Source organism: Nipponia nippon, unplaced genomic scaffold, assembly GCF_047370975.1.
Source record: "Nipponia nippon isolate SJK-2023a ecotype South Korea unplaced genomic scaffold, ASM4737097v1 scaffold_5, whole genome shotgun sequence".
Taxonomy (NCBI): Eukaryota; Metazoa; Chordata; class Aves; order Pelecaniformes; family Threskiornithidae; genus Nipponia; species Nipponia nippon.
In genome coordinates, this window is record NW_028262369.1 from 54096959 (window position 1) to 54111974 (window position 15016).

At 39.8% G+C, this 15016-nt stretch overlaps 1 protein-coding gene across 4 annotated transcripts in view; it reads left to right on the forward strand.

Annotated features, from left to right (window-relative positions):
* The window catches only part of HMCN1 (hemicentin 1), a 207033-nt gene that overhangs the window by 172155 nt on the left and 19862 nt on the right, over window positions 1-15016 (forward strand). For 3 of the 4 annotated variants that reach the window (XM_087733811.1, XM_087733813.1, XM_087733812.1), the window contains 20 exons: window positions 324-468; window positions 1371-1498; window positions 1718-1874; window positions 2046-2167; window positions 2372-2536; window positions 2758-2865; window positions 3373-3510; window positions 3664-3798; window positions 4072-4341; window positions 4699-4889; window positions 5277-5490; window positions 6071-6205; window positions 6682-6872; window positions 7610-7691; window positions 8420-8689; window positions 9220-9390; window positions 9596-9766; window positions 10802-10972; window positions 12202-12372; window positions 12967-13137. In XM_087733811.1, coding sequence (XP_087589937.1) covers window positions 324-468; window positions 1371-1498; window positions 1718-1874; window positions 2046-2167; window positions 2372-2536; window positions 2758-2865; window positions 3373-3510; window positions 3664-3798; window positions 4072-4341; window positions 4699-4889; window positions 5277-5490; window positions 6071-6205; window positions 6682-6872; window positions 7610-7691; window positions 8420-8689; window positions 9220-9390; window positions 9596-9766; window positions 10802-10972; window positions 12202-12372; window positions 12967-13137 — 3306 coding nt within the window. Of the gene's footprint in view, window positions 1-323; window positions 469-1370; window positions 1499-1717; window positions 1875-2045; window positions 2168-2371; window positions 2537-2757; window positions 2866-3372; window positions 3511-3663; window positions 3799-4071; window positions 4342-4698; window positions 4890-5276; window positions 5491-6070; window positions 6206-6681; window positions 6873-7609; window positions 7692-8419; window positions 8690-9219; window positions 9391-9595; window positions 9767-10801; window positions 10973-11250; window positions 11668-12201; window positions 12373-12966; window positions 13138-15016 lie in introns of those variants that run through there. The other variant, XM_087733814.1, reaches the window with a different exon arrangement.

The window sequence follows — 15016 nt, forward strand, 5'->3', positions numbered from 1 at the left end:
ATTTATAAGTAGGAAGCAAGGATATCGCCACAGCCTTATTTTCTGAATTAAATAAGCTGAACTCTCTTACTGTTTTAGCTATATGATACCCTTTGTGGTAACTTGCAAAGATGATCTTTACAGTGCATTTCAGACAAACTTTCTTTTTCATTCCCTACTGCATCATGGCAATTATCATGCACTACACAAAATGGTAAGAAACTTGTTTCTGGCTTTGCAGTGATCCCCATACCTGTTACTGCATCTGTTTTCATGTGTTTAGTTTCAATCATTGCAGTGTAAAGTTTTTTTTCTTACATCATCAGCAATTTTTCCCTTTACAGTGGCTCCTACAATCCGAAGCAGCCCTCAGACTGCTGTTGTGCATATAAATGCTTCTGCTGTTCTGGAGTGCACTGCAGAAGGAGTACCAACCCCGAGAATTACATGGAGGAAGGATGGGGCTATTTTTACTGGAAACAATACGAGGTATTGTCCAGAAGTCAGCATAAATATTCTTCATTGTTTTTTAAGAATGTATTAATTACAGAAAGCTTAATTAGACATCTGTGATTTGTAAATTAGTTTTGTTTTCACAGATCAGAACTAATATTTGTACTATCATCTCAAATAGACCAAAATGTGGAAAATACGGTGATAGAAACAGTAATACAAAGAATTTGTTCTAGAGAAAAGTAGTAGTACCAAAGGTCTCATCCTTTTATTGTTAAGAAGGACAAAAAACTCCTTTGGCAACCAAATGTAATAATAATTCTTCTGATATTAAAGATTTTGAACAGTAAACATGGAAGATCTTTGTATTTTTATATATATATGTATATACAGAGTTTTGGGATGAAGCCAAGCAACTTCATGCAGACCAAAAGCTACTTGAGTGTACTCTGTAGTTTCTAATATATAAAACTTTCTATACATGTTCTAGTATCGACTTTTATTGTAGTGAATGTTTTCTATCTTATGATTGTTTTAAGGGGATGTAGTTTGGCATTTTCTAGAACTGAGCAAATGCTGAAGGATTCAGTTATATTTCAAGGAAAAAAGAAAATGTACAAGCATTAATTACGTTTTTTTAAGGTTAAATGAGAAACCCTTAAAAAGGGCTTTTGGATATTTTCTGCAAATCTGTCATCATTTATGTGAAATCACTATGTCAGCTAGATTTCATAATTTGCCTGGTAAATGGATGTGCTGGGAAAGAGTGAAGTCAGAATAAATGCAATAAATGAGAAAACTCTGTGTGCCCAAATTAAGACACCATGTGTTTGGGCTATTTGTTGTGTATGCTGAGTCATCTTTTCCTTCTGCACTACCAGGATAGCCATGGTTCTGTTGATTGAATAGTAGAAAAAAAATATATGGCTTTGTTTCAGATATTCCATGTTAGAGGATGGATCTCTACATATCCATTCAGCACATGTTACTGACACAGGAAGATATGTGTGTATGGCAACCAATACAGCTGGCACTGAACGCAAACGAATTGATCTGCAGGTTCTTGGTAAAAGTTTGAGAGAAATATATGTGTTTTTACAAGTCTGAAGTCCAGTTAGTTACATAATTTTTCTTGTTCTGCCAGATCCAATTTTAAGTTTAGTATAAAAATCAAGTAAATGTGTTCAGGCAGTTCAGCTCTCTCTATATATGTATGGGGGTGGTGGTGGTGGTGTGTGTACGTGTATACAATTATTCTGAATAATCAGGCTTTGTTTGTCCTTAGTTCCTCCAACTATTGCTCCTGGACATACAAATATTACAGTTACTGTAAATGTGCAGACCACTTTGCCCTGTGAAACCACTGGAATTCCCAGACCAGCAATTAGCTGGAAAAAGAATGGGCATCTGCTTAGTGTTGACCAGAACCAGAATACATACAGGTGAGAGATGTTTTCTTTTCACCATGAGTTTACAGGGATGATTTTGGCACTTTAAACATCTAGCTGTGCTTAAATGTAATCTTGTATAGCCAGAAAATTCAGTGGTCTGATTACATGAGAAGAAAAGAAGTATTTCAATGGCTTTTACTTTCTTCTCTTTTCTTTGTTCAGACTTCTATCTTCAGGTTCCTTAGTAATCATTTCTCCCACTGTGGATGACACTGCTGTCTATGAGTGCTCTGTGTCAAATGATGCAGGAGAAGATCAAAGAGCTGTTGAGCTCACTGTTCAAGGTAGAGCGGATATTGCTATTACATGTGTATGCCACCCAGAATTTCTTTGGGGCATTCCAATATTGAGATGAGATTTTTATATCATTCTTTTATGATACTGATATCCATAAGTCTCTGATATTCTCAAGAAAGATAAGTTTTATTTCCAAGAATTTATAAAAATGAAAATGGGCAAGTAACCTTTATGCTGATCTTCATTTTTAGTGCCCCCATCCATAGCAGATGAAGCCACAGACCTTTTGGTAACAAAGCTGTCTCCAGTAGTCATTTCCTGCACCGCGTCAGGAGTTCCTGTCCCCTCAGTTCATTGGACCAAAAATGGCATAAAGTTGCTTCCCAGAGGAGATGGCTACAGAATTCTCTCTTCAGGTACTGTGCTTGACTGGAGTTCAGCTGCAGAAAATCAGTGAAAGGGTGCAATTGTGCACATCTAGAAGTAATTAATTAAATAAATGCAAAAAATCCCTCAAACCACCCCTCTTCAATTTCTTAGAATAAAAATATAGACCTCTTAAGGTGGATGCTGTAAGAGACTTTTACTGTGAATAGAGGATACTGCTGTATGTTGTAATGCACTCTCTCTGCTGCAGGTGCTGTTGAAATACCTGCTGCTCAGCTAGCACATGCAGGACAGTACACCTGTGTGGCCCGGAACACAGCTGGCTCAGCTCACAGACATGCCACTCTTCATGTTCAGGGTAAGATGGGAAGCTGTAGAGAAAGTGCATTCCGTCAGTAAATGTTGCCCATTTAATACATACGTATGCTGCAGAGCAATGGTGAAGCCAGAGTGGACCATCCCAAGTAGTCTCTTACTCAGCTGAATTCTCTTGTGGATTCACTGATTATTTGCAAAGTCACTGCTCTGCATGTTACAACTGTAGTACCTTGGATAGAGCCCCCCAGTCCATGCTGCTCTATTTTATTTTTGTAAGATTTTTGTTTCTTTGCCTTTTGGTAAGTTAAAATGTATCTGTGATGGCAAATTGCATGAGATAAGGGCATATTCTGTACCCATACTCATGCTGAGTATATTTATTATATTAAAGAGCACTTCCACTGAGCTCTTCATAAGGATGGCAGAATGTAGCCATTGCTAATTCAGCCTTCTCAGACTCTCAGGTTATGCAATTTTTAGTATCTTCTGTATTTTATAGCTTTGATGGTTAAACCTATTGCATTTTCCTTTTTACTGCATTCCACAGAACCACCGGTTATCCAAACTCAGCCAGGGGTGCTGGATGTCATTGTGAACAATCCCATTCTACTACCATGTGAAGCGACAGGTACACCTCGACCCATAATAACATGGCAAAAGGAGGGCATCAGTATAATCACAACAGGTATCCTCTTAAAGCCTGTAACTCCAGCCTACTTGCTGTAACTCAGAAACTTATTTTCTCTTTTCTGACTATTCAAACTTAAATATAAGGAGCCCATATAAGGAACACAAAACAAAACAAAAAAGTGTCATGCTTTGCTTATATCTGTTTTAGGCAATGGTTATATGGTTCTTCCTGGTGGCAGTTTACAGATTGCAAAATCAACTGTTGAAGATGCTGGCACTTACATGTGTGTTGCTCAAAATCCAGCTGGCACTGCTCTGGGGAAGATCAAACTGAAAGTTCAAGGTAAATCATCTTTTAAACTCTTGTAATGATTTACAGACAAGAAATTTGTGCATGCTTTCTGTTAGTCAAAACACAGTTCTGAGCAATAGAAATGAACCTAATGCTTTCCTATTTGATGTCATGCTGAATAGAGCCCAGGAGGTTTATTCCTTTTAGTTGTCTGCCTACTTTAGGATCAAAATATGCTTTGAGGATTATTTTCACTAAGAACCGAAGCATTCCATGCTTCTTACAACATTTAATTATTTTAAAAATTTTCTTAATTCTTTTCAGTTCCTCCTGTTATCAAGTCCCACCTCAAGGAATATGTTGTTCTTGTTGATCAATCTGTCACTCTGCAATGTGAAGCTGAAGGCTACCCTGGGCCAGAGATCACTTGGCATAAAGATGGACAGCAAATAGTGGAGTCCATTAGAAGAAGAATTCTTAGCACTGGTGCGCTGCAGATTGTGTTTGTACAGCCTGGCGATGCTGGCCGTTACACGTGCATAGCGGCAAATTTGGCAGGGTCCAGCAGTTCTAGCATGGAGCTCACTGTGCACAGTAAGTGGGACTGTACAGAAACAATGTGCATTATCACAGCATGAACCTATGGAGGGTAAGCAGCTAGGATGTAAGGGAAAAGTTCAGGAAAATTTTGGTACTTAATGAGTTTTATTGGGTTGTAGTATCAGCCAGTTGCTTGAATTTAGGAAGAACATTACGTTTCCTTAACTCAGTTTGTACTTTGTTACAAGTATTTCACACATTTTTCTGACATGCTTAATGGTGGTCATTGATGGAGACAAGAAACAATACAGAAGAGCTAGGGAATGGTTTCTTCAGTCCAGTATTGTATGCTGTTACAGTGGTGCTTGTGTAATACATAGAGGTAAATCACTTCAATAAACCTTCTCACAGTTCCACCCAAGATTCGCAATACGGAGGTGCAGTACACAGCCACGGAGGACTCCCAGGCTGTTCTGTCCTGTGTTGCTGACGGGATTCCCACACCAACAATAAGCTGGAAGAAGGACAATACGCTGATAACAGAGATAGTAGGAAAATACCGGGCTGTGCCAGATGGACACCTCATTTTGGACAATGTTGTTGTAAGTTCCCTAAATCTAAGCTATGACTTGACAGGTTTGGCAGTAATAAGACCCTGCTTCTCTTCATTTTCACCCACTTCTGGATTAGTCTTTGTTTTATTTTGTATTCTTGTTCTTAATGTTCCAAAGTCTTTATAAATATTTCATTTTCCACTGAGGAGTAAAATATCTGTGAAAAATTTGTAGTGATAAATTTGCAGGAAGGGCAAAAAGGATCATAGGTCATCTTTCAAATTTAGAGGAAGTAAAAGAGTTCAGATGAGCATTTCTACTGAATGCTTGTTCCAAACCTTTTGGCAAACCTTTTGAGATTCTCTTATTGTTACAAGTGGTAGTGCTGTGTAGGATATATAACAGTTGAAATTTCTCCAATATGCTTTCTTTCAGTCTGAAGATTCTGGCAGTTACACTTGTATTGCTGACAATGCTGCTGGAGAAGACACACACAGTGTCACCCTGACAGTTCATGTACTTCCAGCTTTTACTGAACTTCCTGGGGATATAGCTTTGACTAAAGGAGAACAGCTCAGATTAACTTGCAAAGCAACTGGGATACCTGTACCCAAAATATCATGGACCTTTAACAATAACATCATTCCAGGTGGGTAACACTGGGTGTTAGTGGTCATTCCACTCTAGAGTTGTTTTCCCCCACTCAGCATTGAATTAGTTTAGGATAAGGAAGAAAAAAAAAAAAAATCTAGAGAGAACAAACTTGTTAGGCAGTGGTTGTGTGAGGAATATCTTCAGTACTATGCAATCATGTAATTAAATTGCCTCTGAGACAAAGCTGTAAGGAAGATAATTAAGAAGTTGTTCCTATTCTGTAGCCAATAATGGAACACATTAAAAACATTCAGTATCTGATGATATTTACTCAGCATCCAACAACTAATGCTATTTCTCTTAAATATGAAGAAAACCTCAGCAGTTCATAGAATGCAGATGCACAAAGCTCAAAATTGAGGGACAACTTAAGTGAATACATGCATGTGGGCAAATGTCATAGCAGTGACTTTTCTGTGCATTTCTGAGATGTCTCAGAAATGAAGTGGCACAGTGCCATTGAGCTATGTTGCTGAATAGCACTGTAATTCAAACAGTCTTATGACATACCAGTCACTGAGATGTATACATTTGAAATCATTGAAGTAACCCTTTACTGTGCATTCTCCCTTCAGCACAATATGATGATGTAAATGGACACAGTGAACTTGTTATCGAAAAAGTATCTAAAGATGACTCTGGTACCTACGTATGCACAGCAGAAAACACAGTTGGCTCAATCAAAGCTATTGGTTTTGTGTATGTGAAAGGTATGTAAAATAACAGTGGTTGTGGTCCCTATTGGACAGTTTAACACAGACATCTGTTTTGATAGTGGAATCATAGAACTGTTTGGGTTGGAAAGGACCTTAAAGGACCTAGTTCCAACCCCTCTGCCATGGGCAGGGACACCTTCCATAGACCAGGTTGCTCAAAGCCCCATCCAACCTGGCCTTGAACACTTTCAGGGAGGGGGCGTCCACAGCTTCTCTGGGCAACCTCTTCCAGTGTCTCACCACCCTCACAGTAAAGAATTTCTTCCTAATATCTAATCTAAATCTACCCTCTTTCAGTTTAAAACCATTACCCTGGTATTTGATGCCTTGTCTATGGCTAAATGAGAAAAATCGGAACAGGTTGAAATTCACACTTCAGAAAGTCAGAGATGAATGATACCTACCAGCAGTTTCATTAAGGGCATTTTATTTTGACTCTGCTATTTCTCTGCCATCACTTGTTTTTTCAGAGCCTCCAGTCTTCAAAGGGGATTACCACTCTAGCCGAATTGAGACCTTGGGTGGCAACGCTATGTTGAATTGTGAAGTCAGAGGAGATCCTCCTCCAACCATCCAGTGGAGCAAAAAAGGAGTTGGCGTTCCGATTAGCAACAGGATCCGACAGCTTAACAATGGTTCTCTTGCTATCTACGGCACTGTAGTGAGTCACTGGTCTGTTACGATGTGTTTCTGCATTGTACTTGATTAATAAAGGTATTCCAGATTGTATTGTTTTGAAAGAGTGAGGCTAGACATTTAATCCACTTTTGCTTTTACCTTTAACAGATGTTGTTTTAATTCAGACTAGAATTAGACTCAAATTATTGTGACAAAAAAACCCAGGGGGGCTATCATTCTCTTTAGTTGTCAGAAGGATTGAATCTACATACTAATCGTTGGTGTGTGAAATCTTGGTCATGCCCAATTAAATGGGACTTTTGCTTTTGACCTTAAAAGAGCCTGGGTTTTACCCAGTCAGGTCAGCTAAAAAGCAATTGCGTTCTCCATGTGCAAACTTCTTAGCATCTAAATTCCTAATATGAATGGCAAGACTTATTTTATCCCTATAAACCAATGCTTGTATTTTGAAATGGGGTTGAAAACAGCAGCTCCCTTGAGTTCATTTAAATAAAAAACAAAAAAAAAATTGATCCTCAGAATTAAGGAGTTGAAGGAAATAAAAAATGGAACAACAACAGTAAAAATAATTCACAATATCAGCTTAATGTTAATAAAAGCAAAATGTTGGGATGCTCTAGAATCTAACTGGGAGCCTCTTAAGATCCAGCACATGCCATGTCGGGTTGCAGAAAATTCACCTACAGGAGGTGCACTGGTAACCTAAACCCTCATTACATGTTGACAGGTTATATGAGTATTTGATTTTCATTTCTTTAGAATGAAGATGCTGGTGACTACAAGTGTGTGGCTACCAATGATGCTGGTGTGGTGGAACGTAGTCTGACACTAACGCTTCAGAGTAAGACTCAAAGTGATAAGTTTAATGCCACTAGGTTGGGAGCGATAACCTACCTTTGGATAGGTGTATGCAGCTCCCATTGAAGTTTTGGAGGTTGGGCAATGCACTGCAGGTTAAGGTTCATCTCATCTTTTATCATTAATCTTTAAGAGTCTAGTCTAAGCTAGTGATTGGGGTCAAAGAAGAGAAGCATATAGAGGGTGATTCAACCTCATCTTAGAAACCAACTTAGAATGGGGTGAATCACCTTCTGAAAGGGCCCGTTTCTCTTGGTTAACTAGAGAGGATGTCTATACAAGTGGGTTAAACTAGACTGTTAACTTTTAAATTAAGGAATTTACGTGAGATGAATCCCAGCTTTCACTGACAATATTTTAGAATTATTTTTTCACTAGTGGTAGAATTAATGAACATCCCTTTTCTATTATAGCCTCAGGCAATATGGATCGGTTACTTATGTCTCAGTTGCCTCTGGACATGATTAATAGCATCTTCTTGCAGCTTTTATGAAAAGACACACGTTTTATCAATAAAGACGACTGTGTGCTCATACAGTCAGGCCTCAATCCCAACTTTGGTCTTCAGGTTGCTACATATTAAAAATAGCCTATCATTGTCATTTTAACTTCCATATATTTTGACAGTGGAAGATCATAATAATTTTAGTCAAAGTAAACTTGTAAGCACGTAACCATGTGCTATTGCCTAAAGAAACCTTTCTCTTTCAGGTCCTCCAGTCATTACTGTTGAACCTGTAGAGACAGTTATTGAAGCTGGTGCCACAGCAATGCTCAACTGCCAGGCAAATGGAGAGCCTCCTCCAACCATCAAATGGTCCCGCCAAGGCCATCCAGTTGTGAGCGATGAGAGAGTGACTGTCCTGTCTAATGGCTCCTTGCGTATTGTTGCAGCACGGAAGGAAGATACGTCTGAATATGAGTGTGTAGCAAGGAATCTAATGGGATCTGTTCTTGTTAGAGTACCACTGACTGTCCAGGGTAGGTGCATGAAGTATACGATAATGACTATCAAACTGGTAGATTCCAGCATTAATTGTGAATAAATATGATGAAGATTGTATCTTATCCACATTTTATGGATAAGATATTTTATCCTGTCTTCCATATACACATTAGGTACATGCTAAACCTAGTCCGAGATATCAGGGGGTTTCTACTTCATCTAGCTTTCTTCCTTACGTCATACTCATCCAGCTGTGTGAGAGAGATGAGAGTGAAGGATTGAGAGACATAAAAAATAATGAAAGGATCTTGAACTAGATCCCTTCCTCAGAACATATATCATAACTTAATTGTACCTCTAAAAAAAGCATTTAGGAGCATAAGCCATAACTATTTCAGAGCAGCTGAAGTGTTCTCTGAACTGTAGTAAGATGCTTCTGCAGTAATGAAGTGAGTTGGATTTCCAAGTATGGCTTATGAAGTGCATTTTTCACTTTGCTGTATCAATCTAAGGGAGTTATAAGCACAAGCGCGTTACAAACAGAGCATCATTTTTCCCATTGCAGTGCATGGTGGATTTTCTGATTGGCTTGAATGGCGAGCTTGCAGCGTAACTTGTGGTCAAGGTGTTCAGGAGCGAGTCCGTCAGTGCAACAACCCTCTTCCAGCAAATGGTGGGAGGAGGTGTAAGGGGCCTGATACAGACATACGCAGCTGCCACAACAAGCCATGTCCAGGTATTTCTTTAATGAATTGATACTTTTAATGTGCCTTACACCAGGTGCCCTAACAGTGAACCGTTATCACCACAGATCTTCACGACAGATTAATTTTTCTAAGAAGCTGGAATTCTTTTTGACTTCTGTGGAAAGGAAGAGGAAATTTCAATAAATACCGCAAAAATATTTTTTAATTAAAACTGGGGGGTTTTCTGTTTCTTAGTGGATGGCAACTGGTCAGAGTGGGGGCTATGGGAAGAGTGTTCAAAGAGCTGTGGACAAGGTAACAGGACCAGAACCAGAACCTGCAGTAACCCACCAGCTCAGCACGGCGGGAAGCCCTGTGATGGCAGCGCTGTGGATACAGTCATGTGTAATATTAGGCCTTGCCCAGGTAAGAGAAGAGCGGTTCAAAATTAGTTTCACAAGGGGCTTCCCATATATGTTTCTTTTTTTCCTCCAAACACGAATTCTCTCAGCTTGTTTCAAATTATTAAATTATAAAAGAATAAAGCTCCCATTTTTTTTTGTTTTAAAATTGCTTGTAATGTATTGAACAGCACTAGTTCTTGGAAACGGAAGTCACAGAAGTAAGTGCAAGGAATGTTCTCAGCAATTTCTCTTGTTTTTTTTTTTTCCCCAGTAAAAATATTAATTTTGTATTTTGATGTTTTCCAGTACTTGATACCCATATTCTCACAGAGTAAAACTAACTACTCTAAATTTATTCTGCAAAGCCAATTAAAATGGAAAAAAACCCCACCCAACCACCAACTATTAAAAAGCCATGTAAAACATGATAGTTAATAATTTAAGACATTATCTGTATATTTTCCTTTGTTGTTTTAATTTTCAGCCACGTCTTTCTCCTAACCAGCTGAATGTTCAGGTTTGCTTCCTCTCTTACTAGTACTTCCTGCGTTTGACAGGTTGTAGTTTATTCATAACCCTTCACCACTGGCATGTTTCCTTCTATACAATTTTTATTATATTGATTTTTCCCTTTTTCCCTAGCTCTGCTACCACCACAATGCCAAATGTTCATCCACCAGCCTGAGATTAATTTCTCTAGATCTTGGTAACAAAACCAGTTCTGGCTCCTCCTTTGGCCTAGCACAGGACAGTCAGAGCCATGTAACTTATGAAAACACCAGATTTAATCAAGTGTTCAGTTCTGTTGTTCCAAAATTGTAGTGAGGTGAAGTGATGTATTCAGAAAACAAAAGGAAAGAATTTAATCTCTCCTTTGCAAACTGTTGATCCATTTCAGCTGTTGCTCAAGGCAAAGGTTTTTTCAAGGGCTTATTCAGGATATTTCATTTATTGATATTAAACAATGTAGCTTTTTTGCCTTAGGCTGTGGAGCTGTAATTTCAAGTTAAAGCAGCTGTATAGTTTAAACAGTTTTATAGCTGTGCTGCCTTTGCAGTTGATGGCGAGTGGAGTTCTTGGCTGCCATGGGGTCCTTGCAGCGAGACTTGCGGGAAAGGTACTCAGACACGACTGAGGCTCTGCAATAACCCTCCTCCTTCACATGACGGATCATACTGTGAGGGATCTGAGGCACAGATGCAAGTTTGCCACAAGAGACGCTGCCCAGGTAAGATGCATGAGACACAAAGAGAACAATGACAAACTTGTCATTTCCTTTCCAAATTCTATTTAATTTATATCAAAAGCTTTCCTTTTCTAAAAGTGTAGCCCCTGAAAAAATTCCATTCGAACCTTTTATTTTCACTGGCCCCATCACTATGTTTATCTCCTATCCTTGTCTCCCTTCACCCTGCCACTGTGCAAAAGCAGCATTTTAAATCCTTGGCAGTTAAGTTACAGGTTTTCTAAACATTTCTTTTTTTTTTTTTTTTTTTGTTTTCCTAGGTTCTGTTATTCATTTATCCTTTTCTTCCACATTTCAATGAGTCCTTCATGACTGGATAGGAAAACTCACATTTTTGAAATATGACCTCTGTATTTGGCTGAGTGCAGGGATAACGAAGGGAATTTCCATGAAGTGGAATGTGCAGCAGTTCAGACTAGATCCTTCTGGCTTCACACTCCATTTTGCACATGCCAGATCCTATGCGGAGACACCACTGTAACTATCAACTGGTAGAAGAGAGAACTGACCTTGTGGTAGTTGAGCAACTAAGGGCTCCATGTTGCACATTTATCCGGCTCGATGTGCTGCTGCTGAGGATGCTGTTGCTTACAGCTAGTTTCCGACTAATTGGCCTCTTCTCAGCCACCAACTCAAGTGCTCACACAGATGTACCCATAACAGTTTGTGTCACCACGTCTTGGGAGATCAAAGACCCTACTACTCAACTGCTTAGACCTGGCTCATGTGAGATAATTTAGTAATAACTCCTATAAACAGCTGAGCCGGTAAATCAAAGGTTGGTTAGGAAGGGGAGGGAGAGAAGGTGGTGATGGTTACATCTTTAGACAGTGGAGCTGCCACCAGAGGATGCACAAGTGAAGACTGTGTTTTTTGAATGGCACTCGTACCGGCCATCTGCCCAGTGTGGTAATTTCAGGGACTACTTCGTATATGGGTTGACTTGCTTACAGATACCTAAAAATGTGAGAGTGACTGAGCTTGAGGGACTGAGTGATCCCTGACCATGATTCTGGTCAGGCTTACAGTCATCTGAAAAACAGGCCATGCCTTTCTCCAGCTTTCAGTTCTGGAAATCCCTACGTAGCTGACATGTTCTAGAAAGAGAGTCAATAACATCCTACAATCAGTTTTACCCTGAGGTAGCACTGATTTACTTTATTTCTGATGTCAGAGACTGTAACTGCACCATGCTATGCCTTTCTCACCAGTGGACGGGAAGTGGGCCATGTGGAGCAGCTGGAGTGCCTGCACCGTGTCCTGTGGAGGAGGCAGCAGGCAGAGAACGCGCCACTGCTCAGACCCAGCCCCACAGTTTGGGGGTCACAAATGTGAAGGAAACGACATACAAATTGATTTTTGCAACAGTGATCCTTGTCCGAGTAAGTGCTGTGGGTTAGGCTGCTTGCCCACTTACTGGGTTTGAATGTATGTGCGAGAGGAAGGAAGCCCTCCGCAAATCACACACTCCCACAAAAATTAGGGGGTCTGAACACAGGCAGGTGGTATTAGCTGCCCGGTAAGAGTGAAAGCATCTCTTCATCAGTCAGTGTGACTGGACATTTTAAACATAAACTATTAGGAGCACAAACCAGTAGCAGCTGGTCCATAAGGTCCTGCCGGACTGTCAGAGGTCATGCACCTCTCTAAAGTTACAACTGTCCAGTCGGAAAGTACTGCCAAGTGAATCTCTCTGTATCTCACAGTAGAGTGTAGCGACTCATTTGGTTAACAATATGTGCTGCATACTTTCCTACGAATGACAATGTTCTGGAGTGGGTTAATATACTCTGAGAAATTGCTGAATGCTGGACAAGATAACTTACTTATATCTTTGTCTGGGTTTTTCATTTTTATTTTGGGAAAAGAAATTAAAAACTAACTCTCCAATAGGAATATTTTTCTAGCTTGACTGTCTGGTTTTAAGTATCTGCTATTAAGAGGAAGACAGATAAAAATCTGACTTATTTTTACAGTTCATGGCAACTGGGGCCCATGGAGTAGTTGGGGAACTTGTAGTCGAACGTGTAATGGAGGCCAGATGAGGCGATACCGGACCTGTGACAATCCTCGCCCTGCCAGTGGTGGAAGGGCATGTGCAGGGGCTGACATGCAGAACCAGAGATGCAGCACTGAACTGTGCCCTGGTGAGTGCTCAGACTAACACAGAAATTAAATGCACCTTTCCCTGGAAGACTTCAGGGTATACATAATGTATATGAGATTTTCATATTATGAAAGGAATGTAGAACATTCCTGTAATTACTTACAATTTTGTACAATCTAATAATCCACTCTCAGTTTTTTCTTTAAATGACTGTTACCTTACAAGGATTTCCCCCTTCACATGTTAGATTTTCCCAAAGTGAGCTGGAATAATTCAAAACAGGAAATAGCGTATGAAAATCTCTCCTACACCTAGCAATTCTACTTAGTTTTTACAGTAAATACAGTTTATGAGGCTCCCAGTGAACTCTCATAATGTATTCCAGGAGCAGGGAAGAATGCTCAGCTCAAATGCTTTAAATAAAAAGGCAGTTAAAGGAGTTAATTGATTTATTGACAATATATAACTAAGGGACAATCAATGACCTTACACATTCAGGATCAATATCAGAATACAACAGAGAAACCACAATGCTAGAGACTTATTAAACACCTGCAAATTTCTAACCACCCTTCTATAACTCATCCCAGAAAGAGATTATTATTATTATTATTATTATTATTATTATTATTATTATTATTATTATTATTATTATTATTATTAATTCTGATATAATAATTTTTAAAAAAATATTAAATCTCTCCTCTCTGCACGCCCCTTTACATGCCCTTCTCCTGTGGGAGACGTAGGAGCTCCAACTTTATGCATACCTGTGCCACATTCAGCACGCTGCTGTCCCACACGCTGGTGACAAAGCCCCTGATGAGGCCACATCCACACACCCAAGGTGTGGACCCTGCTTGTTGCGCCCCACAGCATCAACCCCCAGTAGCTGGATCCCAGCTGCTTGTGGTATGTGAGGACGATTCTCTGTTAGGTCTCGATGGAGGTTGCAGTGTCAAGCCCAGTCTGATGGTTCCTTGTTAACCCTCCTCTTGCTTGGGTTTATCCTCCCCAGTCACAACTTTTCTTGCTGCTTTTGTACTTTTCAGTTCCCTCATTACTGTTTTTTTGGCTAATGGTTGTCTTAAGCAAACTTTCTTCATTGTTACTTTCCTCTTGCCAGTTTTGGCCAAATGTCATATTGGATCAGGCATTTCCAGATACTATGTTCACACAGTGTATAGTCATCACCTGTTGTTATCAAGGCCGTAACATCAAGAGGAGGCCATGCAGATTCCTGCACATGTGTACTTCAAGCCAACTCTTAACTGACCTCTTTTGAGGGTTTGGATAGATAGAAAATGTGTTCTTTATTTGCAAGATTTATGGTTGGTTTGTTTTCCATCAATTATATACCCATGCAATCTCAGATATTTTCTTTGTAGGAGTAAAAGCACTCAAAGTTCTAGACAGCAAGGTTGTCTCTCTAGTGATACCTACCAAAAACTATGACAGGAGAGTCTGAATATTGACAGCTGTTCTTTACGAACTGGTTTGCGATGGGTCTGCATACATGCAACAGTGCTTTTCAGTTTTGAAGTCAGCTTCTGTGTAGCCTGATACTTTCAGGGAACAGATGCAGAGACTGGCAGGAGGTACCTCTACAGAACCTCCTGGGGAGAGCGGCTGGCAGAAGTCAGGCAGCAGTTGGTCGTATATCTCTTCTCCCCATAGAGCGATGCGTAGGCAGCCACCCAAAGCCAGCCTGAGCTCACCAGCTGCACAGCAGACCTCTCTGTATGCCACCCTTGGGGAGGACTTGCACAATTGTGCAGAGGGACACATGTAGCTTACACTGTACAAGGCTTCCCTGATCAGCCATGAAGTGGCTTCTCTTCAATATGAAATATTGAATATATAAAATAGGGAATAACTGGACCCAGCTCTTACTAAACTTCCAACCGTTATACTGGAAA